The sequence below is a fragment of the Phocoena phocoena genome, chromosome 12, assembly GCF_963924675.1.
Source record: "Phocoena phocoena chromosome 12, mPhoPho1.1, whole genome shotgun sequence".
Taxonomy (NCBI): Eukaryota; Metazoa; Chordata; class Mammalia; order Artiodactyla; family Phocoenidae; genus Phocoena; species Phocoena phocoena.
The window spans coordinates 30,319,520-30,346,913 of NC_089230.1; the positions used below are offsets into that span (position 1 = coordinate 30,319,520).

The 27,394-nt window shown below is 37.9% G+C and overlaps 1 protein-coding gene across 1 annotated transcript in view; it reads left to right on the plus strand.

Moving 5' to 3' along the window:
* MOXD1 (monooxygenase DBH like 1) overlaps positions 1-27,394 on the plus strand; it is a 79,717-nt gene that overhangs the window by 33,216 nt on the left and 19,107 nt on the right. The window contains exons 5-6 of the mRNA XM_065888970.1: positions 25,710-25,889; positions 26,531-26,633. Coding sequence (XP_065745042.1) covers positions 25,710-25,889; positions 26,531-26,633 — 283 coding nt within the window. The remainder of the gene's footprint in view (positions 1-25,709; positions 25,890-26,530; positions 26,634-27,394) is intronic.

A 27,394-nucleotide genomic window follows, 5' to 3' on the forward strand; every position in this document is an offset into this window, starting at 1 on the left:
GATTTTTCTAGGTGATATATATCAAGGAAACATAATGTGAATAAGTTACTCAGTACCCAGGCTACTTTTATGTCCTATAGCATCAGTGCATAGACAGAGGGCTACATGAGCAGATCCCACTGGAACCTTCCAGAAATCTCAGTATAAAGATCCTGGGAACTGACTTAGACCTGGTTGGATGGCATTTGAGTACACAGAGGCCTACTGTTTTCACTCTTGGGCATTGGAAATGCTCACGAACAAGAGATGACACCTATAAAGTTTCATTTGTGATTTAGGAAGTCATTTAAATACAATTCGATTTAGGCTGATTAGGTGAAAGATTATGCATATGGATACAAAAGGGCACGGAACGTTAGATCTCAGAGATGATGTTAGGGAGACAGGAACTTCAGTGGAAAGAAGGTAGCTTGCTAATCTGATTGGGCATGTCTTGTAGCATAAGGATCATTGGAAACAAGCCCGTAGCCTTCTCTATAAGCTGAGTTACAGTCCTCTTTGGAGTTAAGTGAAAATAATGGCAATGACCTATTTTATTGCCCTTCACTGGCAATGTGAGAAAAAATACTAACATTTCCATTTGGAAGTTAAATGTATGGCAAAGTGCCTAGAGAAAAGTACCCTAAAAACGAGAAGAGCCATGTTGTTGGAGAGAGGTCTTGAAGTGTTGATATCTCCGAGTGGCCTAAGAACCAGACTGAGTGTGGGTTCTAATCCTGCGGTAACCATTGGTCGGCTGATCATTCATGTGGCTGCACCACAGTGCTTCTCAAGAGATTGAATTCATGTTAAAAACACAGTTCAAAGACTATAAATCTGTATAACCAAGAGGTTGTTCTAAGTGATCTTTAACCCTTAAAATTCTAAGACTTTAGTGAAATATTGAAATCGAAAAAACTGGAAATGTATAAAATAAATCGACACATTCATACAATATATAAAATAAACTGTAATAAAAAGTTATACTAAAAATTATAAAAGGAATGAAGATAATTTGTGTGTGTGTGTGTGTGTGTGTGTGTGTTCTCATGGGATATAACATGCCAATTTTATTTTGATGTCTATTTTCAAGGTAAAAAATTCTATACTTTTCAAAACAGGATGACATCCATTATTTCCTTTTTAATGCAACACTGAAATTTCTTATAGTTTTTATGAATGGAGCTTTTAGTAATTAGTAGAGAAAAGTATATATGTGGTAGAAACTTAGTTTAAATAAATCAGTTATTTACTATTCAAGTTTATAAGGCTGCACAGTTGTGTTCTTTAAAATATCAAGCCTCTCAGTGCATTTAAAAATGAATGTATTTCTACATCAAAAATTCAGATTATACCTAAGAGTTTAAAAATATATCTATTTTATGAAGAAGAATATTACATTCACAGATCAAAAAAGTTATGGCTGAGTCTTGCTTCATTGAATAATTATATCTTTCTTGACTCCTAACCTAGGGTACACATTAGAACCATGTGGATAGAATCTTTAGGATGAAGTCCAGGCCCTTATGTTAGTGGTAGTTGTTGCTGTCATTTGGAAAACTTCCTTAAGTGATCTTGATATGAACTCTGTGGTTGAGAATCACTGTTTTATATATATTAAAATTTCCCAGGAGACCATACTTAAATTATATTTTATAGTACCTAGTAAAATGCTCTTCATATTGCATAGCATCGGTGCATATTTTCATAGTAATACACTGTCTTATTCAACAAATGTTGTAAAAATTGAACACACGTCAAACATCTACTTTTGAAACGCACTGTTAGTTGTCTGCACATGAAGATTTGAGCAATTTATGGTTTTGAGATAGTTTATTCCTGATGCAGTGCACATTTTTTGTGGAAGTGGAGAGGCGAAAACACCAGCTGTTTCCTGGAGCCACAGCTGACATTCATTATAAAATTTCAACATGAACTAATTCAGATATATGGGATACTTCTACGAAGGAAAAAAGACTTATGTTCTAGGGAAATGTACACCTTGAAGTTAACTCTATACATTAATGCTTATAATGTAACGGATCCATTTTAGAAACTGTATACGGAAGACCACCTTCCTGACTTTTGAATGCATTCCATTACCAACAAAGAGACATCTTTTCATCACTGAAATCCCACTGAATTGCTCTATGTGGAATCTTAAATATTGATTAATGGTCAGACCATGTAAATAACTGTTGTTGAGTACATAAGAGCTAGAGCCTTTCAGCCTTTTAGCTTGGCGTGAGAAGTCCTGAGGATGTAGGAGAGCCACTTTGTGATATGTTTCAGAAATCAGACGTGTACTTAATACACAATATGCTTAACCAGCTAGAAATATACCTTCATACTATCCTCTAAATCGCAAAGAAGAATCAATGAGTGTCTAATGAGTGTCCACTTCAGAAAATTCTATGTCTTTTGTCAGATACAAGGCAATATAAGACATAACCTTTCACCCCAATGACCTTCCAATCTAGATGGGGAGAAGAGATGCACACACGCATAACAGAGAAACTGCAGAGCCGGCAAGCGAACATGGTGTCAAACTACAAAGTACAGGCAGCTGAGGCAAAAAGAAGGGAGAGAGCAGTAAAGTTTTGGGCACAGTCCCATGCTGTATGGAAAGAATCATTTGGGGGAAAGTACAACCAGATGGATCTTAGGTAAGGATCCAGGTGTGGTGAGGATGACCAGGAGGCAACCTCCCTGTTTATGTGCTTCCACGCCAACATAAAACGAGATGAAAGACAACATTTACTGAGAACACTGTACATTCTGTGAATCATCAATCCTCATAAAAAAACTCCAGGAAAGCAGGTAGTAGTATTATCCTCATTTTAGGAAACTGAAGCCTAGAGAAGTTACATAACTTACTCATGGCTGATAATTCACCTGTTCATATACTTTTCCCTGAGGAAGAAATGTCTCAAAGAATCCTTGATGCTCCGGCCAACATCTGCCTGTGCTAGAGCTAACCAGCAGCGGCTGGCTGAACTTTAAATTCATAGTCATGTCAGATCAGAATGCAGAATCCCTGCAGTTACTTGTTGTCAGGGTAACTGCATTTTTTGATCAGAGAATGCCTTGGGCATACTACGCCAAAGCCCCTAGTGTCAAATATTGAAAGGGACTGTAGACTGTGGCCTTCACTACCTAAATGGGGTCACTGATTTTATCTTGAATGATACCATTGTGTAGTTTTATCCCCAGTCATGAACTTATAGTTTTACTTAATGTTAGAACTCTGGCAAGTTGCATCATACACTCTAAAATAGAAACCAAGGCTACCTCTTAATTGCATACATATGCATATAACCCTTTAGTTCTTTAAAGAAAAGCTGCAGACAGTTCCTCAGAAGAGAGTGATGGCCTTTCAGTTCTTATGGAAGTGAGAGGTCTTCCCTAGAGCTCCAGTCACTGTAGGGTGACTTGACTATTGAGTTTGTTGGACATCCATTCGCATTGTCAACATCAGTCGAGTTCTCTCAGTAGTTTACAAGTATGTAATGTGTGTGGGCTTCTTTATACAAGAGGTTTGTATCACTTAGCTGTTCATTTTGTTGAATCATGGACCTAGAAGATCTCAAGAGATAGTTTATTTATTTATTGCCTGAGCTTTGAAAAAATATTTCTTTAAAACCACCCTCCAAAGATGAATGTTTCTCATAATTATTAAAATATTCCATAGACTTTCCAAATTTATCTTTATTAACGAAATTGGATATTTTCTCCATAATAGCCGATTTTAACTTCATGACTTCAAGGCAAATTAGTCCTTTTGAATGGAAACTGAACACAGTTTCATCACAGCAGTAAATACCATGGTCTGTTATTGAATGTGCCCCTCTTACCTTTTATGATCTTGGTATCAGTATATACCCATCTGCAAAATGGAAGTAATAATTCCTGTCTTCTCAAGATTACTCTGAAAGTGCTTTAAGAATATTGAGTTTTCAAAAACAAATGTTTGTTGATTGTTCTTTAGCTACCAGGCACTGTGCTTTACTTACTACTTATGTCATTTTGCAGATGAGGAAACTGAGGCTCAGAAAAATTAGATGACTTTCCGAATGTCACAGAGGATTTAATATTATAAAACATATTCCTGTAGTCTAGCAGTGGGAGCTTACCCAATTTATTGAACTTATATGAACCTAAGTATCGAGGACCTTGTTTTCATGGTCACTTAGAGCTGGTTTCAAATCCTGGCTCTCCCATTTGCCACTTGTGTGACCTTGGGTAACTTAAACATCTCTGGATGTCACTTTCCTCATTGGCAAAATGGAGACACTACCTATTCACAGATTAATTATTTGAAAATGCTTGTAGAGCATCTGCTCTAAAGGCATATGATATACTTATATTTTACTCTGACACTTTAAACCTTCTGTTTGCTTTTGTCATCATTTATTTCATGGTTGCAGAAAATGAAGTCTCATGAAAAACAAAACTGCCTTCCTCATCCAATTAATTAATTGAAACTGTGATTCAAATTTAGGTCATAAATCCCAAATTGCTGTTATTTATTTGTGTCTTCAGTATATGAAATACAAAACAATTTTAAGGTAAAAAATATACCCAAGAGTTATATCCCTTTCTACTCGGTCATCTTTTAATAATCGCTAATGAAAGAATTTTTAGAGCTTTTGGAAAAGCTCTAAATTACTTAAATGTAACTATCCAGTAATTTAGAGCAGTTGTGAAACTCACTTTGATTTCATTGACTTTTCTGAGACATTAAAAAGAGGGAAACATTGAAATATATTTATATCCAACTGGATTTCATATGGTATATTAGCTCTTTATAATTTGCCGTTCACTCTTTCTACTATCTTTGCTTTTTGTTTCTATATTCACTTTTTAGATAAAGCTTGGTTCCTCTAAGAACTAGCCTGCCAAACGTATCTTATTTGTTATGTAAGGCAAGCTCTCATTGCAAGAAGTTGTAGGATTCACAACTGAATTAGATTTACAAGGTTAGAGAACTAAGTTCTTTTTTTAAATGATAAACAGGAAATGTCAGTACTCTGAGTAATATTTTCCACTCATATAGCAAATAATTCCAATGGAGTTTTGGGTTGGTCACTTTATTTCAAAGTGTATTTGTTCCAAGTGCTAAAAGATATTTTAAAGACTACTTTATTTCTTCTTCAGCTTGAATTAGTAATCATATGAAATTTGTATATGATATGATGTCCTCCTGGCTGGCCTTTAACAATCTTGAAAAGAGATCACAACTGTTGAAATTTTATCCCTCATTAGTTGAAAGATTAAGGAGTTTGTTCTGTGCACTGTTTCTCAAGAGAATGCTTTAGTTTTCTCTTCTTTTTGGGGGTCTATTTTGTATAATGTTTGTGTCTACCTCTGCTGATTGGATTTAAAATTTGAAAACTGCATTTAATGAAGTGACTAGATGTTCTTATTTTTAATTTAAATGCTGGGAGTTTTTTAAAAAAGTATTTTCTAACATGTGTACATATTTCATTTGCAATGTAATGAAAACTTGTTACAACAAGAAAAAAGTGAACTGTATAAAAGAAACAATAGCGGTGTCCCCCTTCTTGCAAATTCCACTTCTCTGGGGTAACCAATGTTAACAGACTTATTTGTTAATTTCTATAACTTTATGCTCAAGGAAAAAATTACAGAATTATATAGGGTTTTATTGAGTTAATATCCCTTCTTTTTTGAAACATAAGTAGGATCACTATACATATATATATATATATTACTTTGAAATTTTCTTTTTCAAATTACCACCCTTAATCACTGCAGGTCAAACTATAATAATACATACACTTTAATATTTATATAATTAAGTTCCCTATTACATATAAACCGCAATTCTTGCAGCAATCCACAATTGATGTGCATTCAAGGTGATTAAAATTTTTTTTACTGCTATGAACAGTGCTTCAATAAATATTCTTGTAAGTATATGCTTATGTATTAGTGATTTCATTTCTATAGGATAGATTCATAAATGAATGAGTTTGTATATTAGTTTATAGATTAAATAGTTATAGATTTTAACTACTTTATAGATTAGTTTATAGATTAAATAAATGAGTTTATAGATTCATAAACTTTAACCTGGAGTAAAGGTTATCTGCATTACAAATTTTAATTTTTTCATTAGATTACTTTCTAAAGTTTTCACACTAGCAATGTGCCGATATTTCCTCATTCCCTCTCAAGTACTGAATATATTTCAGTCTTTTAAGTTCATTGCCTACTAATGGATGAAAACTAGTATTTATGAGTGCTTTAACTTGCTTTTTTCAGTGAGAGACTGATGCTCTTTTTATTTATATTGCCTCTTTGGTGAATTTGCTGTTCAATTCCTTACTGATTCCTTTTTTAAAAATCCTTTTAATGAATTAGATATATAAAAGTGTACAAACACTAGTATATGACTCACTGGATTTTCAGAAGGTGAACTGACTCATGGAATCAGAGTCAAGATCCAGAAATCAGAACATGACCACTCCCCTGGAGGTGGCCCTTGAGATCCCTTCCAGGTACTGTTTCTCTCCAGACATAACCACTATTCTGACTTCAGTCATTGTTTATTAACTTTGCCTGTTTTGAACTTCATGCAGAGAGAATCAGATATTCAGACTCTTTTGTGTCTGCCTTCTTTTCCTCAACATGCTGTGTGAGTAGCCACACTTTTGCGTGTAGAAAATCATGTGTTCATTTTCATCTTTGTGTGATACAGCGTTTGTCTGTACATTCCAGATTTTTTATTTGTTTGTCTCAGTAAGCTATTGCTGTGTCCCAAACCACCCCGAAATTCAAAGGCTTTAAATAAATACACATTTATTATGGTTTACAGATCAGCTGGCAGGTGTTCTTCTGTTTATTGCTTTGCTTACTCATAAGTCTGTAACCAGCTTGGGTTGTGTAGGCGGTTCTTTAATGGTGGCTGGGCTGTCACATGTGGTTGGGAGTCAGCTCTTTGTAGGCTGGTCTAGGCGTCCTCAGCTGGGAAGTGGGCTCTCCTTTATAGTAGCATGTTCTCCAGACGTCTAGATTGAGCTTGTTCAAAGATGGTGGCAATGTTCCAAACAAGAAGGTAGAAACTATAAGGCCATTTGATGTCTGCCCTTGGGATTGGCATACCATTACTCTTGCCCCAAGAATACAGTTTCAACCTAGATACAGGACAGTTTTTCAAAGTGTGCAATGGTTCTAGCTGCTTTGTATCCTTGTAAATACTTGATATTACCAGTGCTTTCCATTTTTAGCCATTCTAGAGGGAGTATAGCGGTGTTGTATGGTGTGATTTTTAACAGGTTTGCTGAGGTATAATTGATGTCCAGTGTCTTGAGACACTGCTCAACATCGTTACTCATTAAGGAAGTGCAAATTAAAACCACACTGGGATTAGCTATCACATATAAAGCTACTACGAACACTCTTTTACAAGTCTTCGTATGGACATATGTTTTTATTACTCTTGGATACATATCTAGTAGTGGAATAGCTGGACTACGTGGTGTGTATGTTTAATTATTTAGGAAGTAGCCAAATAGCTTTTCAAGATAGTGGTACCATTTTATATTCCCATCAGCAGTGTATTAGAATTCCAGTTACTTCACATCTTGCCAACCCTTTAATTTTAAGCTATTCATATAGATGTGTGATAGAAAACTGATAAACAACAGAAATTTATTTCTCATAGCTCTGGAGGCTAGGAAATCCAAGATCAAGGTGCCAGTAATGTGGGTTTCATTCCCAGACTTCTTCTTTTCGCTTGTAGGCAGCTGCCATCTCACTGTGTGCCCATATACCTCTTCTTTGTGCAAGCACAGGAAGAAAGAAAGAGAGAAAGCAAACTCTCTGGTGTTTCTTCTTATAAGCCTTTAATTCCAATATGAGGGTCCTACTTTGATTTCAAACATACATACATATAAATTTACCTTTGAGAAATTTCCCTTAATTTCTTACCGAGCTTATCAGTACATTTGAAGGTATGTTTAAGTTTTGAGAATCCAGAAGTTTTCCAACTGAGGGGTGTTTAAAACAGCTAGCTATCCTACTGAAAGCTCAAGCTGTGATGGATACATTTCAGTTTTGCCAGATTCGGGATTGAGGAGGCTGGAATGCCATGACCACAGGCGCAGAGAACAGATCTTCCTAGTAATGTTTGAGGGTCTTGTGACATGATCCTATGGGGCATGGGTAGGAGGTTGAAAAGTGAGTTTCTCTTGAGGCAAAGCGGAACTATTGCATTCTGACTAGAGGAATGGCATGATTTGTTGTTGAGATTTTAGAATACAGAAGATTAGAGGTAGGAGTTTAGCCTCTAATCTAGGACAAGTATACGTGAGAGGAAAAGACAGCCTCCACTGGGAGTGGCTTGGGAAATAAGGAGAGAATACACACAAGTGTTGTTGTAGGGGTGGAAGTTGAAACACTTGGCAGCTCACTTGATATTAGGGGTTAAGACTTTAATAAAAATCCAAAGGAAGAGATGGTTCATGGGGAAGAGAAGATGACGAGTTCTTTCTTGGAACCATTATCATAACTCGATTTATCAGATCATTTTTAGGTTTCGCCTTTCAACTGCCAAGAAAGGAGATTGGCCACATTTCTGAAACTGCACATTTCTCTCGTAATATGAATACCTATGAAGGTTGTGAATAATGAAGTTTAGACTGAGTGTGGCTTTTATCTGATTGAGAAGAATATGGAATAAATCACCCATGCTTTTTATGTTTCTCTCATAAATAGAACCATTTTTTGTGTAATTACTATAACAGCAGACCTAAGAATATTTAAGCTCTGATAAAAAGTATTGATTGCAAAAGTTATTTGAGATTTAATTTAAAGAAGATGGAGACCATGTTTAGGAAAAAGAAGATCAGACCTGTTAAGACTAATGACCCGTGAGTTATTCCTTGAGACTCTGAATGCCTGAGTTTGCCATTCAGGTCACCATTGAGTGCCTGGTGAGAAGAGAGAAATGTGCTGGATTTAATGGGGGCAAAGAGGAGCAACAAAGTAAAAAGGACAATATGCTAATTAATTCTGGGTGGTTGCTATTATAAATGATGTTATTTTCTATAGGTATAAACTTTTTAAAATCAGAAACAAGCAAATAACTTAAGAGATTAATGCGATACTTGCTTTGCTTTCCAGAATCCTACATCTAGAGGAGAAGACTTATTTATTCAAATAGCTAGAAGGCAGCAGGAGACTGAAGGGCTTTGAAAAGGTGAATTCAGTGTGATCCTGTTTACTAAGCTAAGCAAAGGCTTCGTGGAGGAGGGGTTATCCATCTAGAGTGGAGGTTCACCCACAGAAGAGCAGTGTTAACTCAGCCGTAGCCTGAGTGAGACACTCTTCGTTTTGTTGTTTTCCCCTTTTCATGGAATTGCCCTATAAATGAGGACTTCTTTTTATGGAGGCCTCATGTTTAAACATGTAGAGAATAAGAAAGAAACAAAGAGGGGAGCCAGAATTATAAAAGCCATTCGCTGGTATTTGTTTAATTTTCCTGAAATGTAAAGACTATACGTACGTATTTCTTTTAATCTTTAAAAAAATTTTTTATTTAAAAATTAAAAAAAAATTTTTGGACCGCATGGCATGCGGGATCTTAGTTCCCTGACCAGGGATGGAACCCGTGCCCCTGCAGTGGAAGCACGGAGTCTCAACCACTGGACCTCCAGGGAAGTCCCCTTATGTATTTCTTAATTGTAGTAATGGCTAGTCACAAATTCTGTGAGATCACCTTCTTTTTTATTATTTTTATCATCCCTTTTCCAACCAGAGGGCAAAGTTCCATAAATAAAATCAAATGACTCTTTGAAACAGTACTGTAGTGTTAAAGTACAAAATTCTTTCTGAGCCTTATTCCAATTCTTTTTCTAACCATAGCTCCCCCTTCAGATCCCCACTGCAGTCTGTGTGGATAAGAAAGGGAGACAAGAACTGTCCCGCAGAGAATGGGACTTAAGCTAGTCAGCCCCGGGTGCAAATTCAAGCCTGCTACTCAGCAGCTCTGTGAGTTTGTTCCATTGACTTAACTGTGCCTCAATTTCCTTGTCTATAAAATGAGGCAATAATACCTGTCTCTGGATGGTATGAAGATGAAATGAAATTAAATGTGGTAGTATGTGTAATGTGCTTGGTACACATAAATACAATTGATAGCTATTACTGATGCTATGGCACCTATATATTTCCTATGGGATGCATCTTTTTACCTAACCTTAGAAGTTAAGCCCCAGGACAGTTGTGCCATGCTCATCCTTAGACCTTCAGTTCTGGGTACAGTTCCTGACAATGGTGCTTAATGAATGCTTGTTGGATGAATGACTCAAATCTAAATTCAAGTCAGTGATGGTGAATTATAAACAATGTTCAGTAAAGTATCTCTTATCCCTGAAACAAGTGAACTTTGAATGTGTGGCACTGTGGATTATGTATCTAATTTCTGGGCTGAACTGAACAGCTCTACTCTGTTACTTGTAGACACTTCATAGAAAGGGCCAAAATTCAATGAAGTGAATTATGATTTGGAAACCTGCATTTACTACCAGCTCTAAAGCGACATTATTTCGTATCTTAGAGAAAAATACTTAACATCAGTTTCTCCTACTTTCATTACAGGATAAAAACATAGACTATGCCTTAAACTTAAATTTAATTTAAATTTAAAGGGTAGTGAATTCTACACCACTGGATAAAAGCCAACATAGAATTCTGCATGAGGCAGTGTTATTCATTTGTATTGCTTACAATTACATCTAATCTTTAAACTATGCGTGAAGGAATAAAAAATGCCATATAATGATTATTTCCGTACTCCTAGAGGAAAAAAAAAAGTTAGCCCATCTATTAAATTTCTCCAGGAAAAACAATCCTTAAATTATGATGAATCAGTGCTAAAATAATACACTTTACTTAAATGTGCCAAAATTATTATGATAAATTATATATAAACACGGGTACTAAAAGTTTCAGGATGTGGAAACAAGTCTTGAAGAGTTAGTTTTAAAATATGCAGAATTAAATCAGTTATTTTTACATGTAAGTTGTATTGAGCTAAATGAAAAACTAAATTTTTTCTTTCCCCTAATTTGGGGCTATGGCATTTTATCATGTGGATCATCTGTTAGTAATTGAGTTCTGTCCTTTCATGGATGGAATTATTAGGCCTTTAAACCATTAAAAAAAAAACAAAACACACACACAACAACAACAAAAACAAAAAGCAGATCAGCAACTGTAGCTTCAAAGGAGACCAAGAAGCAAAAACAATCCAGGGAGACAGAAAATGTTTGATGCAGAACCAAGGAAAGGTCTCGGTGTCTTTGCCGGGACCCTCCCAGCAGGAGCTGTGTCTGTTCAGAGGTGAAGCCAACTCAGTGACATCTGCCAGTGGGCTGGAAAGTCTTGACAACAGGTTTGGGGAAGAAAACTCTTTTATTCTAAGGGCTTAAAAATTTGGATGCTATAATTGGGTTTTCAGAGGAACAGAATGTTGTTTCATCCTGGTCAATTATTACTGTAAATAACTAATTTTAAATTAAAAAATCATGAGAGGAAACAGACTATTGTTGCATTGACTCAAGATTAGGGAAATAAACATTTTTTACATTTTTGGGGACTGTATTATATATTCAAGTGTAATAGCATAACACAAATGTGATGTATATGTAACATTCAAGGAAGTATCCTAGATAGATTATGGATAGGAAATATGAGAACTAATATTTGATGATGTTTGTATATACCATGCACTGTTGTAGGAGTTTCTAATACCTCATGCGATTCTCACAATCACCTTATGAGGTAGGAAAAAAAGACTCAGTTAATTACCTTGTCAGGGGCCATTCAGCTAATAAGTGATGAACCCAGAATTCTTAAAATATATTATAAAATTAATATTTCTTCAGGTAAACAACTCAGATACAGAAGGCCATACAATGAAAAGCAAAAAGTTCTAATTTCTACCATTCAAGTTCTGCTTCTCATAAGCCAACATTAATGTTTTCTTGTATTTTTCTGAAATTTCCTATACATATGCAATCATACACCTTTATGTCTATTTCTGTTTACATTTTAAGTCCTCTCTCTTTACATATATATTTTTTCTTGTTTTTATATTTAGACTTCAAAGGAATTAAACTATATATTTTGACACTTGCTTTTTACATTTAACTGTCTCTTGGAAAATGTTTCACTTCGGTATGTACAGATCTATTTAATTCTTTTATGACTGTGTAGTAGTCCATTGTCTGAATTTAATATAACTTAATTGATAACATTAAATATTTTCAGTTTTCTGCTATTACATACTTCCTGTCTGTATTAGTTTGCTCAGGCTGCCATAACAAAATATCAGACTAGGGTGGCTTAAACAGCAGATATTTATTTCCCACAGTTCTAGAGGCTACGAGGTCCAAGATCAAGATGCTAGCAAGGTAAGTTTCACTCTGAGGCCTCTTCTCTTGAGTTGTAGATGGCTCTTTTCTCATTGTGTCCTCCCATGGCAGAGAGAGAAAGAAAGAGAAAGAGAGCACTCTCCTGTCTCTTCTTATAAAGACACTAATCCTATTGGATTAGGGCCCCACACTTATGACCTCATTTAACCTTAATTACCTCCATAAAGGCTCTCTCTCCAAATATAGTCACTTTGGGGATGGGGACTTCAATGGATGAATTTTGGGGGGATATAGCATTCAGTCCACTCTCTGACATTGCCTTTTAACAAACTCTAACATGTTGCCAATCTGATAGGTGAAAGAGTACGTTGTTTTCATTTCCATTTATGTAGTTGTGAATGACTTTTAACAACTTTTTCTCTATTTGTAACCACTTGTATCTCTTTGCTATATACTTTTCACTCATGTAACTTTGCCTGTTTCTACTATTGTCTTTGTTTGTTTATCAGAGCTTTTTTATATCAAGGGAATTGGTGCTTTGCTTGACATAAATGTGAATATTTTCCTCATTATTTTGGTAATTTAATGTTTACTTATCTTTGCTCAGCTGAGTGTTGCTTCCAGTTCTTTCCTCTATTAGCCTATAGTCCACTTCTCCACAGTAGGAGGATGGGTCACTTTAGATAAAGTTGGAGTGTCCATGCATTTTTATTGCACTGTTCTGTCTCCCCTGTTATTCTGTGATGTTGAGCTATGTTCCTATCAGATATCCCCCATTTCTGCAGTTTTTATCCTTCATAAAACATGTTGGTCCACGTGTGTCTCTCTACCCTGCATAGGATTGGCAAAAATCCAGTTACACTCATACCTTTGATATATGTATCGCTGCATTGAATAGCATGCACTGACTAATAGCACTGTTGGATAAGTTCTCTGAACCACTTTTCTGCAGTATGAAACAGCAAATCATGTCTATTTTATATAAACAATATGTACTTTTGATTACATGAATTGCCAGAATCTAAATGCAAGTTTACCTAAAACTTCAATTCATTGTTTAAAAACAGCTCACACTTACAAGTAAGTTAGAAATTGCATGTCAGAGAATAACTAGCAATAACTAGTCTTGATGTTCTGTTTTCTTAATTAAAGCACAGAAATAATAAAGACTTTGAAGAAGTCTGCTCCATGTAATGAATTGTCAACCAGTGGTAAGACAATGAGTTGCTACTCCAAGTAGGGAGAAAAAAACTCATGTATGAAATTATTGCATCCAATAAGGAAAAAATGATAGATGTGCTAAGTTATACAGAACTGAGTAGAGTTTTCAACCTCTTACTATGAATTATTATGTGCTAGACACATTTTCTTTTACTTTTTTTTTTAACATCTTTATTGGGGTATAATTGCTTTACAATGGTGTGTTAGTTTCTGCTTTATAACAAAATGAATCAGTTATACATATACATATGTTCCCATATCTCTTCCCTCTTGCGTGTCCCTCCCTCCCACCCTCCCTAACCCACCCTCCCTAACCCACCCCTCTAGGTGATCACAAACCACCTAGCTGATCTCCCTGTGCTATGCGGCTGCTTCCCACTAGCTATCTGTTTTACGTTTGGTAGTGTATATATGTCCATGCCACTCTGTCACTTTGTCACAGCTTACCCTTCCCCCTCCCCATATCCTCAAGTCCATGTCTGTGTCTTTATTCCCGTCTTACCCCTAGGTACTTCATGACCTTTTTTTTTTTCTTAGATTCCATCTATATGGGTTAGCATACGGTATTTGTTTTTCTCTTTCTGACTTACTTCACTCTGTATGACAAACTCTAGGTCCATCCACCTCACTGCAAATAACTCAATTTTGTTTCTTTTATGGCTGAGTAATATTCCATTGTATATATGTGCCACATCTTCTTTATCCATGCATCTGTTGATGGACACTTAGGTTGCTTCCATGTCCTGGCTATTGTAAATAGAGCTGCAATGACCATTTTGGTACATGACTCTTTTTGAATTATGGTTTTCTCAGGGTATATGCCCAGTAGTGGGATTGCTGGGTCGTATAGTAGTTCTCTTTGTAGTTTTTTAAGGAAACTCCATACTGTTCTCCATAGTGGCTGTATCAATTTACATTCCCACCAACAGTGCAAGAGTGTTCCCTTTTCTCCACACCCTCTCCAGCATTTATTGTTTCTAGACATTGGCTTCTAAACCAAGTCTTTGGCTTCAGGCTACCACAGAGTATTGCCTCCCCAAAGAAGTTCAGAGAAACAAGGCAAATGTGAGCCAAAATAATCAGAGAAGGAATCCAGGGAAAACAAAAGTTGGGCTTTCAAGAATGAGTAAGATTTTAGCAAGCAAAGTTGAGTAAGGGGACTGTATTGGGTGGAGAAAACAGTGCTAATGAAATCATGGAGGTAAGAACGAACATGATGCATAAAGAGAAGTGATTCTTATGGATGGAAATTCATGCATATAGGGCTCTGTAACTAACACGCAGCCAATGACAGAGCGCCCCGGATGTCAGAAAAATAAGTGTGGACTTGATCAGCTACCAGATGGGTGGTATGGAGCCATTGAATATTATTCAGATTCACAATGTGAAAAGTGGTAATCTGTGAAGATGGTTTGGCTGGGATATGGAGTGTGGTCCAGAAAGCAAGCTCCTAGACATTTAAGAAGATAAGTATGTGATTGGTATAATTCAGGTAGCATGTGTAGGAGGTGTAGAGTAGGATGAATGCTGTGACTGGAAAGTAGCTTGAAGGATATTTTGAAGATGAGAAATATGAAATGGGATGAGCCATATTGCTTTGGCATGTTCTAAATATTCAGTGTTCTCATGAAAAAAAATCGGCTTTCAAATATGTTATAGAACCAGAGACGCAGCCATTAGCTAATATTTGGGGAACTCTTTTTTTTTTTTTTTTTCCAGAAGTCTTAATTAACAAAGCTTCTAACTTCATCCAGATTTGGGTGCTCATCTCAGTTTGCATTGTTTGTCTAAAGAGAGGGAAGAAACAAATGAAGGGTAACTGAAGAAAATAATTGTCATTGATAATTACTGTCAGCGTCCAACCCATTTTTATTTCAACTGAGCGTTGCTTACATTTCTTTCAGGCAAATCTGTGAGTCTGGTGGTTTGTGATGTTTCAAGAGCTGCAGCTTCATTTTGAGTTTGGCCTTTACCACTGTGTTGTCTTCATGCTTAGGCTGTTTTCCCTCATGGTAGGGAAATGGCAGCCTCAATTCCTGATGTAACACTTTCTCTTTCACATCTTGGGGAAGGGAGAGGACAGCTCTTCTGTCAGCCACCATGGAAAAGTCCCTGTGATTTGACCAATTTAAGTTCATGTCAAGGATGGGATCACATAAATGAGTTTAGGCCATTCAGGGGAAGTAGGAATCATTCTTAGCCCAACGGTGTAGTTAAACAGTTCAGGATTCTGGTAGGAAAATCAGTGCTGGAAGGCAACCAAAAATGATCATTCTCTGGCCTTTGCTTCTCTACCGTTCTAGAATATGAGCCATATGACTGTCAGATTCATGTACGATGCATCTTTGTTTCGCCCCTTGACACCTAACAAAGAGCAAACAGTAGAGTAGATATAGGTGTGTGGGGGGGTTTTTTGTTGTTTTTTTGTTGTTTTTTAGTTGATTAGTTGAGTGCATGAATGGAGGGCATTTAAGAGAAAATATTTTCAGAGCAAAATGATAAGGAACATTTATATTCAAAATTATACATCAACACACATAAGTGTCAATGTAGCTAAGTTTCTTTTGGAGAAAGGAGGGTGGTCGTAATTCAGAAAAAGATCTCTGTCAAGAAAATACGGCTCATAAGACATGTCTACAAATTTGAAACTCAAATCCTAAATAAATTGACAAGGCACACATAAATTTGTATTTCATATGATGACATATTTTGCAATAAAACATTTGACCCTGTGATATTTTTTTGATTGAATATTTATAACATAAAGCCTTAAAATTTGATTTTGAAATACTGGCGTTTGTGAATAAATTATTTGCATAGTTTTGTTTGTTATCTATGTGGGCACAGTGTTAAAAATGTATTTAAAAACCCAGAACCCAATTTATAATAATACATCACTTTTTGAGCACCTACAAGGTGTCTGTTGCTTTATATGTACCAGCCATTTGATTCTCAAGTAATCTTGTGAGTAACTCTCATTATCACTGATTTTCTGATAAAGAAACTGAGATAGAGAAGCAGAGCAACGAGGAAACAGAGATAGAAAGTCACGTAATTATCAATTCCTTTTTTTGTGGTGGGAATAATTAAAATCTAGTCTTTAACAAGTTTGATGCAATTATATTACAGTGTATAAATGTATCAAATCAGCATGTTGTACGCCTTAAATTTACACAATGTTATATGTCAAATATATTTCAAGGAAAATAAATAAATATGAAAGTAATGGAGCAAGATTCAAACCCAAGAAAATGTGGTCCAAAAATGCTCTCCCATTATGCTACTTGCTTTAGGTTGAGTTCCCAGATTCAGTCCTTTAAGACAAGGTTTTAGGTACAAGGATTGATTAAGGAAGTACCAGGAGAAAACAGTAGGGGGCAGAGTAAGGCTAGGGAAAGGGAAGAAGCCAAGCAAGTGTGTGACTGCCTTGTAGTTCCAGGTTTAATTTAATCCCATTGTCTTAGCCCGTTTGGTCTCCTCTAACAGAATACCATAGACTAGGTGGCTTCTAAACAACAGAAATTTATTTCTCACAGTTCTGGAGGCTGGGAAGGCAGAGATCAAGGTGCTGGCAGCTTTGCTATCTGATGAGAACCTTTTCCTCAGAGATAGCTGTCTTTTCACTGTGACCTCACATGGAAGAAGGGGCAAGGGAGCTCTCTGGGGTCTCTTATAAGGGCACTAATTCCATTCATGAGGATCTGCCCTCATGACCTGATCACCTCCCAAAGGTCTCACATATAATACCATCAGCTTGGGGGTTGGGATTTTAATATATCCATTTGGGGGGGCAGGGACACCAATATTCAGTCCATAGCACCCATGAAGAATATAAAGTATGTTTAGGGTTGTCCTATTTAACACAAGATTACCAGGCATTCATATTCTCTTACCTTTCACCTTCCCTAGAGGAATGTACATTTTCTGGTATTTCTTGCTGTTTGCAAAGTGAATCCAGAATCATGCCTCTGGTGCCTAGAAATTAGGAACCAGAACCTGGGTGATGGGTACACAGTAAAGGCTACAGGGAACTGAAGTGATCTTGGTGGAGTAGACGCTGCCCCATCTACTACCCTGCCAGTAAAGAAGCCTGTACATCAGTGTGGTGGTTAGGAACACGGACTCCCAGTCCAGGCCGCCGGAGGTCAAACCAGGGCTCTGACACTTGGGCAAGTTTCTTAACTTATATATGTTTTACTTTCCATTTCTATAAAATGTGTGAAAATTCTATTACCTAAGCTCATCAGGTTGTTTTGAGGATTAATGAATATAATATTTATGTTTATATGTCTAGTCTGTATATAAACTAGAGCCTTAGAGCCTGATGGAAAGTAAGAACTAGTGTGATGGGACTTGCTCAAGGTCATGTCGCACAGCCGGTTAGTGGCACAGCAGGAAGTGACCTTGGTCTCCAAACCTCCAGGTCATTCCACTACTCCTTGCTGGCCATATAGGTGTTAATTTAAATTTTCTTAGAGTAGGTAGGTGATCTCTAGCTTATTAAATATCTCAGTTAACCAAAAATTAATATATAAATATAGGACCAGAAGCTATCTTAGAGTTCATGAATAGTCTATTAAAAATTCAAAAAACAATACATACACTGAGCATGCTGTGTTATGAACTTTCTTAAAGGTAATTTTCTGTTTTATTTTGTTTTTTTTTTTAATATGCTTGAAGTGTTTGGCAAAAATACCTCATTAATTCACATGCAGAAATTAATGACTGTAAATCATAATGTTTTACCTTTCTCAAGGGTATTTGCATGTTCACCAAGTAAAACAGCCTTAGTACTAAGTGCCTATGTGGAATTTCAGAAATCAATAAGCAAGGGAGAGAGACATTTATGTGTGTTAGAGGGGGTGATTTTTTTCCCCCATATTGCCTATTAAGGGTATTTTATTGAAGTAACTTTGTTATTAACTTACCCAGATCCAATTAGGAATAATAATTAAGATAAAAGAGTAAAACAAAAGCAAAGCAGTTTTATATGGCAAGTTTCCTAAGAGAAAAAAAGATATTTTCGGATAGCACATACATAAATGCACACACATATTGATAAGTTGATGATATATAGTTGTGTGATTATTAATCAGGGCTCTTGGTTGCAAGTAACAGAAACCCAACTTGAACTAGCTTAGGAAATAGAAAGGAATGTACTGATTCATGAAATAAGAGGAAAGGTTGAATAAATAAGCCACAGAATGGCAGAGCTGCAGCTGGTTTCAGGAATAGCTTAAGTTAGGTATTCAAAGACTGTCTTGGCTTTGGCACTTTTCTGTGTGCTGACTTTATTGTATCTCACCACATGTTGGCTTCTTCCACAATCTCCACCTTCTAGAAGGCAGTGGGTTCTTTTTCATAGTTTGAAAATCCCCAGAAAGGATTGATGCATTGGGCACCCATCCCTGAACTGGTCAATTGTGGTTGCACGGGCATGGTCATGCACGAAGATGGTAGTTCCTAGGAGAATTCAGGATTGCAGTACGGAGTGAATTATTTCCCAGAGATCTCCTTTCCCTCAGTTTTTCCCTTTTCTTCATTTCTTTTAGTCATCTCCATCTGATTTGAGCATGATTTCCTGGGCTTTAGCTGCCACGTCCGTTCAAGCTGTGACCTCTTGATGCCATATCAATAAGTCAGGTTTTGCTTTGAACCCTGAACTTTTTCAGAGTGGATTACCTGTGGGACAGTGATATCATTCTCTTGCTCAATTTGGTTGCCTCTTAAAAGTCAGATATATTGTCATTCTCAAAGAGTTCTCCCCATCAGGGATGGAGATGAAGAGGGAGAAAGGGAGAGAGGGAAGCAAATAGTCACATGACCGTATAATCATCTATCTATACTACTAGTTCTGGCTGAAATGTTCTCATAGGCTGTATCACTTTACGAGCCAGGTGCCCTTTGGATAACCTTTGTCAGAGCTGGTTTACCTGCTATTACACGGACAGCAACCTGTGCTTCGGGTGCGTATGTAAAGAGGGATGCCAGGAACAAGGACGGGCAGGAGGAAAAGTGGTGATGGGGATTTACAAAATTTCCAGCTCATTACAGATTCCACCCATCACCTCTTTCCTTTTGTTTTAATTTTTAATTTATTAGACTGCAAGTTGGTTTTGGAGAGCTATGTTCCACTCATGTTCCAGCAAGTCACATCTTAAATGGGTAGACTTGGAAGAATAAGTATAGGAAAATTGTTCATAAGAGCTCTAATCACCTCCTGTTTTTCTCACTGAGCTCAGTATACTTAGACCAGTCAAGAAGGGCATTTTATCCCCCTCTTTTTTACCCGCCAAAAATAAAAACAAAAGCAAGATAACACATATATTTAGCTATAGATAATGAATCTTATTTGTTTTTACTTTTTACACTTTTTATTTTGAAATAATATCAGACTTACAAAAAGAGTTGTAAAAATAGTAGAGTTCCCTAAATGCTAGCATCTTACATTTACTTAGTTTGACTATCAAAACCAGGAAATTACCCTTGATACAATATTATTAACTAATCTACAGATCTATTCAAATAAGAGGAAACAATGTATATTTGTGATAAGTTCACATCACAAACAAATGCAGAGACAACCATGGCCTGGGTACAGGTGTAAAAATCTGAGAATTGTTAGTTTTTTATTTTAAAAAATTGAGATTGGGGGCTGTATTAGATTCCTAGAGCTTCCATAATAAATGACCACAAGCTGGGTAACTTGAAACAGCAGAAATTGATTCTCTCAGAGCTCTGGCAGCCGGAAGTCCAAAATCAAGGTGTTGACCGGGCCATGCTTTCTCAGAAGGCTCTAAGGGAGAAACCTTCCTTGGCCCTTCCAGCTTCTGCTGCCTTCTGGGGTTACTTGGCTTGTGGCAACTTGACTTCAGTCTCTGCCTCTGTCTTCACGTGGCCATCTCCGTGTGTGTGTGTGTGTGTGTGTGTGTGTGTGTGTGTGTGTGAGTCTGAATCTCCTTCTCCTCTCTCTTCTATTAAGACACTAGTCATTTGATTTAGGACCCATCCTAAGCCAGTGGAAACTCATCTTAACTAATTACATCTGCAAAGACCCTATTTCCAAACAAGGTTACATTCTGAGGTTCCAGGTGGACATGAATTTTGGAGGAACATTGCTCAACCCAGTGTAGGGGAATTAAGCAAAAAATAGGTTTCTTTCTGTAAGTGTTAGTACTAAGGTAATTGATATTTGAAAGTTGAGAAAACATGGTTACATTCAGGCTACCTTTTTTTTTAAATAAATATATTTTATTTATTTATTTTGGCTGTGTTGGGTCTTCGTTGCTGTGCGCGGGCTCTCTCTAGTTGTGGCGAGCAGGGGCTACTCTTCGTTGTGGTGTGTGGGCTTCTCATTGCAGTGGTTTCTCTCGTTGCGGAGCACGGGCTCTAGGCACGTGGGCTTCAGAAGTTGTGGCATGGGGGCTCCAGTAGTTGTGGCACGTGGGCTCAGTAGTTGTGGCTCGCGGGCTCTACAGCGCAGGCTCGGTAGTTGTGGCGCACAGGCTTTGTTTCTCCTTGGCATCAGGTTACCTTTTAAAGGTAGCACTCACTGGACTTGTTGATCGACTGCATCTCTGGGAGATGGTGAGGGAAGTGGGATGCAGCATAAGTCACTGGAGTTGAGATGGTCAGGAAGTTAGGAGGCATTGCATTTGATGACTCAGCCTCCTTAATGTTGGCTTCGTGAAAAAGGGAGTAGTCACTTCATTTCCATTCAATAAGTAGTTATTAAGTAGTCTGGGTGTTGCAGGGACTTTGCTTTGACCTGACTAAAGAGGTCAAGAAAAGATGGGGTCATGAGAAACAGTATAAATATCTGGGGCTTTTCAATGTCTAGGTCATTTTACCATCAATGTTAATTTTCATCTTTGTCTTGCCTATGCTTAGCAGCTTTTATTTCTTCTTCTTCTTCTTCTCTTTTTTACTGCTAAGTCCTCTCAAGAGTATCCCAAAGTTCCAGTTTCTTGAACTAACTGAAGGGGTTGTTTTACCTGCTAAAATCCTTCAGGTTGAAGACTTCCCTCTCTTTTTCATCTGCGTTTTTGCTCTCCGGCTGTGTTTTAGTTTGCACCCATGCTAACATATAACCCGCGGCTGCCAGGCCGTCCTTCCCTGGCTTCTGTTGCATACGAAGGTGGGCGCACCGGCCTTCCATCTGCTCTAGGTCTGTAAATTCCAGCTATGGGCAAGAACACAGTGATCAGTCACACAGTTTAATACGTCATGAGGTGGGTGTCATTGCCACCCACTTCCACAGGCACTTTTAAAAAAGATTTCTTTTTATTTATGTCTTCTGCAGGCATATAGCCAACTAAAAGCAAAATTCAATTAAATGTTCATTACAGTCTCAGGAATGCCAGTTTATTTATATTTGTGTACTTTATCTTGCCATGACCTTCTGTGACAATTTCTATCATTGTAATACTTTTCTGGATAGAGGCCACTTTTGGCATTCCCATTTTGATTGTGATAATGATGTGACACCTCTGAAGTAGTAATCAAAACAGGAAGTCCTTTGTAAGTGCTGCCCCTTACAGCACTGATAGACAAATAAGCCTTACAGCCTTCTTTGTCTCGGAAGTATTTAAATACAAAAGTATAGCACTCCACCGTTGTTTCAAACAAGGCAGTGATGCAAAAGGAAAATTCTTTCCTGTGGACTGTTACCAAGAGCACAAGAAAGAGTAGTGTCGAGTGCTTGCATTCAGCCAACAAGCAGTGTGAGTCATGGACCCCTTGTGCACCTCACTCTCCTTCCTCAGATGTACTCGCTGGTCTCTGCCTCAGCCTTACTTGGGAGAAGAGAAGGATATCACAGCAGGGGATAAAACTCGAGTGCTATGACTGCTTCAGATGTTTGTGGAACTGGTTGCGGCAGCAGAAGATAACGTGCAGCCGTCATTTGGTGATTGGTAGCCATGCACTGGCGTCACTAGGCTCTTAAGCGTGACAGGAAGCTTTGTGGGAAATTCCTGTGCTGGGCACCATAAGCCAATGGCCCCGTCCCGCTCTCATCAAGGAGCTCACATTCCCTGGAACTTGGACCCTGCACTGTCGGGTTATTCGCATCCATGGGGATATTCTTGGTGTCTCACTTAATTATCCCCCATAGTCAACTTAAAATTCTCTATCAAGAAATTCTCCTCTTTTCAGGAGTTTCATAACTCGTATTTTTCCTCCCACGTCTATGGCCTCTTCATTCAGTAGTTATCCTTACGTATCATTCTCAGGCTTCTTCTCTTTCTTTGTCTCTTTCGTCTCACAGTAGAAAAAAAATTCTGTTTTTCCAAGGGCTTCACTTCTTCCAAGGCTTCCTATATTTTCTTATGATCAGTACCTAGGTTTGCCTGCAGTAAGTTTCCTTCTTGTTTTATGAGTGTATTTTTCTTAGGAAATCCTCATTTTCTAGGCTGTACTATCCATTTGGGGCTTGGATTGCAATTTAATTCTCCCTAAAGCCTTCACTGAGTTTTGAGGAGAGACCTTGTTATTTGCTCTCCTTAGGAGAGAGCACAGTTAAAGGTCACAGTCTGTCTCCTCTCCCTAGAGGCTAAGGGTACTTGGACTGGGTGGCAAGGAGGGCAGGAGACTCCCCAGGCATGACGCTCCCTCCCAGTCTGGCACTGCTTCCCTGATGGCAGTACTGCATGGGGATTTTCATAGTGGCTCTGAAAGCACCTCCTGGCATTGACATCTGCCTGACAGCTGTCGGCAACTTCCCTTATGTGAAACCCTTCATCCGCCCGCTCACTGGGAGCAACCGCCAAGGTCATTGGTGCATCTCCAACGTATCTTCCTTCAACAGCGTGTTGCAGCAGAAGAGTACTGACCTTGGGGTCAGACCAGCCTAGTTTCAAATCCCCATCCACCACTTCCTAGCCATGGTACTTTGAACTTGCTGCCTAAACCTCTGAGTCTTAGTTTTCTCGTCTGTAAAATGGAGACAATAACATTTACCTTGTAGATTTGTTATAAATAGTAAATGAAATATGTGAAATGACTCAATAGTGGCTGGTAGTTAGTAGGTGCTAAATAAAAGACAGATGTTACTATTATTGTTCCTAGAATGCATCGTTAGCTTGGCAACTTGGTGTTGGCTTCAGCACTTCCTTTGTACATACAAAGGCACTTGTTCTTAAAGAATTTTTTTTTTTAAGAAGTTTATTTGAAGCTCCTCTAAGACAGGCACCACCCAGCCTCACATACTCTGCCCCCACCCTCTCTTAGCGCCCTCTTGCTGTGCCATTATGAAGGCCTCTAGTTTATGTAGCTGCCTTGGCATCAGCCAGCCCTCATTTGCCCTAAGGGCTCCTATCCAGGACCTACCTTGTAGAGCTCAGTACAGCCTACAGGTTCTGCCTGAACTTAGAAGGCACACAGCAAAAATATTTTACTATGGCCATATTATCAGTTTCCGGTCCCCCTGGAGTACTGAGGTGCCCAAATAAGTACTCGCAAAAAAGCTCAAACTAAATGTGCAAGCTACCATCTCGTAGAAATCCTGGGCTGTCCTTCTGTGTACTTGTTATATATTACACAATCATGCTTGAACAATAGCTGTCATTTTCAGGCAAAATAGAAAATAGTTTCTGTCTTCAGGGCACACGATCCTCTAGAGATGAGGCGAGTGCAAACCCAGCCATGTGCAGCGTCATTTTCCGTGAATGTGATGTTAAAAATGTACGTGTGGGTTAGGTGTGGCAGGACTCTGCAACACAAAGGAAAAGCTGGATTTAAAAACTTGAACCTCTGACTGCCCATTCAGATCTCTACTCACTGACTACTGCTTCTCTCTTTGGCTGCTGAGATTTTCATATATATATATAAACATATATATATAAATATATATACATATATATAAACATGTATAAACATATATATAAAAACATATATATATGTAAACACATATATATAAAGAAAACTAGAAAATCAAAATGGAGAGACTTAGGAGAAAGTAGCTGAAAACACTTCACCTTTATGACTGTCTAAAGCAAGGAGTTTAAAATGAATTTTTTGCATTTGAGTAGTTAGGGCTAAAAGCACAAATGTGGATGAGCTCTAAGACAGCTAAACTCTTGGAAATTTAGGAACACACCAGGCCTTCTTTGGCGGATGAACAGAAGGTTCAAAGAACCCTGTAACTAATGGCAACACCTATAGCCCAGCTAAGCTAAGTACAGGGCTCGTCCACTTCCTCTGGATATAAGGCTCTTTGGGTTGTTAGGATGTGCTTTTAGCTCATTCTGGGTTCCTGGACAATGTTCTGAAGGGACTTAACAGAAGGGACAATGGAAGGAGCATAGTCACCTAAATCACGCTTTCAGGACCAACTTTACCACTCATTCTATTTTCACCAGTTTTCTTCTTCTAATCTGAGCAGTGTCACAGGAGTGCATCGCTACAGTGACTTTTTCTCTCCTAAGTTCTAATGGTAAAATTCTTGTTAGAATTTGATTTTAATCACTAAAATAAAAATATCCTTTATTGAGCCCTCCTTTGTGCCTAGCACTATGCTCTGTACCATATAGATAGGTGATAGATGATAGAAAGATAGATAGATAGGTGATACATGATCTATTACTGCCAGTAGGGTTGGGTAAAGATAACATTTTGAGGTGGTAGAGAGGGAGACTGAAGACGTTTATGCCTGTGTGATTTTTTTTTTTCTATGTGAAAAAGAGACAGAGAGACAGAGACAGAGAGATGGAGAGAGAGACAGAGAGAGACAGAGAGTGCCAGGGCAAAGTAAAACCTGGAAGAGAGCAAGCAAGTTTTGAAACAGCTGCTATGCAGAAGGTTAAGGGAAACAACAGTGAGTTAAAAAGGCAAACAACAGATTAGTAAAGTCCTAGGATTCTCGGAGGAGTAAATGGTTATCGCATCTTTGCTGTTGCCATTGTCTTTGCCACTGCCATCACTGTCAGCACCATCATCATCATCACTGTCATCGTCTCCAGAACAAATTATGCTTCAGCCACATAACCATTACATAGATGAGAAAACTATTCTTTGAAAAACTAATGATCATTTATGCTCATTTCATGCTTATCGTAGGGTGTTGTAGGGTGTTTTTATTCATTGCATTCACCTGTGCTTGCTTAGGTTAAGCCCGTGATACAGAGAGGCCACGAGAGTCTGGTCCATCACATCCTGCTCTATCAGTGCAGCAGCAACTTCAGCGACAGCGTCCTGGACCACGGCCACGAGTGCTACCACCCTAACATGCCCGATGCCTTCCTCACGTGCGAGACTGTCATTTTTGCGTGGGCCATTGGTGGAGAGGTGGGCCAATGATTACTGAGGTGTAACGAAGTTAATTGATCATTTTTCCCCCTACGAGCCTAACACTTACATGTAAAACTCTATATACTTTTTTTTTAATGTATTTATTTATTTTAGGCTGCGTTGGGTCTTCATCGCTGTGCGTGGGCTTTCTCTGGTTGCTGCGAGCAGGGGGCTACTCTTCATTGCGGTGCACGGGCTTTCTCATTGTGGTGGCTTCTCTTGTCGCGGAGCATGGGCTCTAAGTGCCCGGGCTTCATTAGTTGTGGCACGTGGGATCAGTAGTTGTGGCTCATGGGCTCTAGAGCACAGGCTTAGTAGTTGTGGTGCACGGGCTTAGTTGCTCCGTGGCATGTGGGATCTTCCCGGACCAGGGCTCGAACCCGTGTCCACTGCATTAGCAGGTGGATTCTTAACCACTGCACCACCAGGGAGGCCCTATGTAGTATTTTTGATATGAGGGTGGTTTATTTTTCTTTCCATAGGAAGTAATTCTTTCCTTAAGCCATTTTATTTGATCAACTGTAGATTAATGGAGTTGAAAAATATTGAAATATCGTTGAGAATGGCTGGCTTTTGGGTGGAACAGAGCTCTGGGGGACATTCACAGGACAGTATGTCATGGAATTTTGCTTGTTTAGGGTTTTTCCTATCCACCTCATGTTGGATTATCCCTCGGTACTCCATTAGACCCTCATTATGTGCTCCTGGAAGTCCATTATGACAATCCAACATATAAGGAAGGTGAGTGTATTCTTTATACATTCTACCTATGATTTTAAAAGTTTTGTAACTTTTTATTTTAACAGAGTTAAACAGACTTAAAATAGCATCCAGTGGTAGAAAGAATTAACCTATACATTTGTCATCCAATTAAGATACTTTTATTAGAATGAAAAAGGGCACTATTAATAGTTACACTGGGACAACAGTCATTAACCAGCGATGAACCAGGCAAATGGGCGCATGTGATCACTAATTTTAAAAAGCAATTTGCATATTACTTACCAGGAAGTAGAATAATAGACTTTCCCCTTTATGATATGATAAAATATTTTCTTTCTAAAAGCATATATAAAAAACTATCATACATCACACTAGAAAATATTAAGCATTTTGTTGTGTGATAGGCAAACCATAAATATACTCAAAAATATTTATGCAGTGACACTGTGTAATATGATGTTGAAATGAAGAGAGGCATTTACACCTGAATTTACTATGTAATATTCCAAAGCCAAAAAATTGAAGGATTTAATAGGAAATTATCAACAGAAGAAACTTAAAGTTATTATTTTACACTGATTCGTGCAATTTTTCAGCAAATACTGAGCACCAGTGATGTGCTGGATCTGTGTTTAACAACATAATGTCCTCACCCTCATGGACATTATAGTATAGGGGAAAAGAGAAACAATAAAATAATCACAACAATTAATACAAAATTATATATATGTTAATTGATCCAAAGGTCAGTTCAGTAGTCACAGGTAGGTAAGTCACCA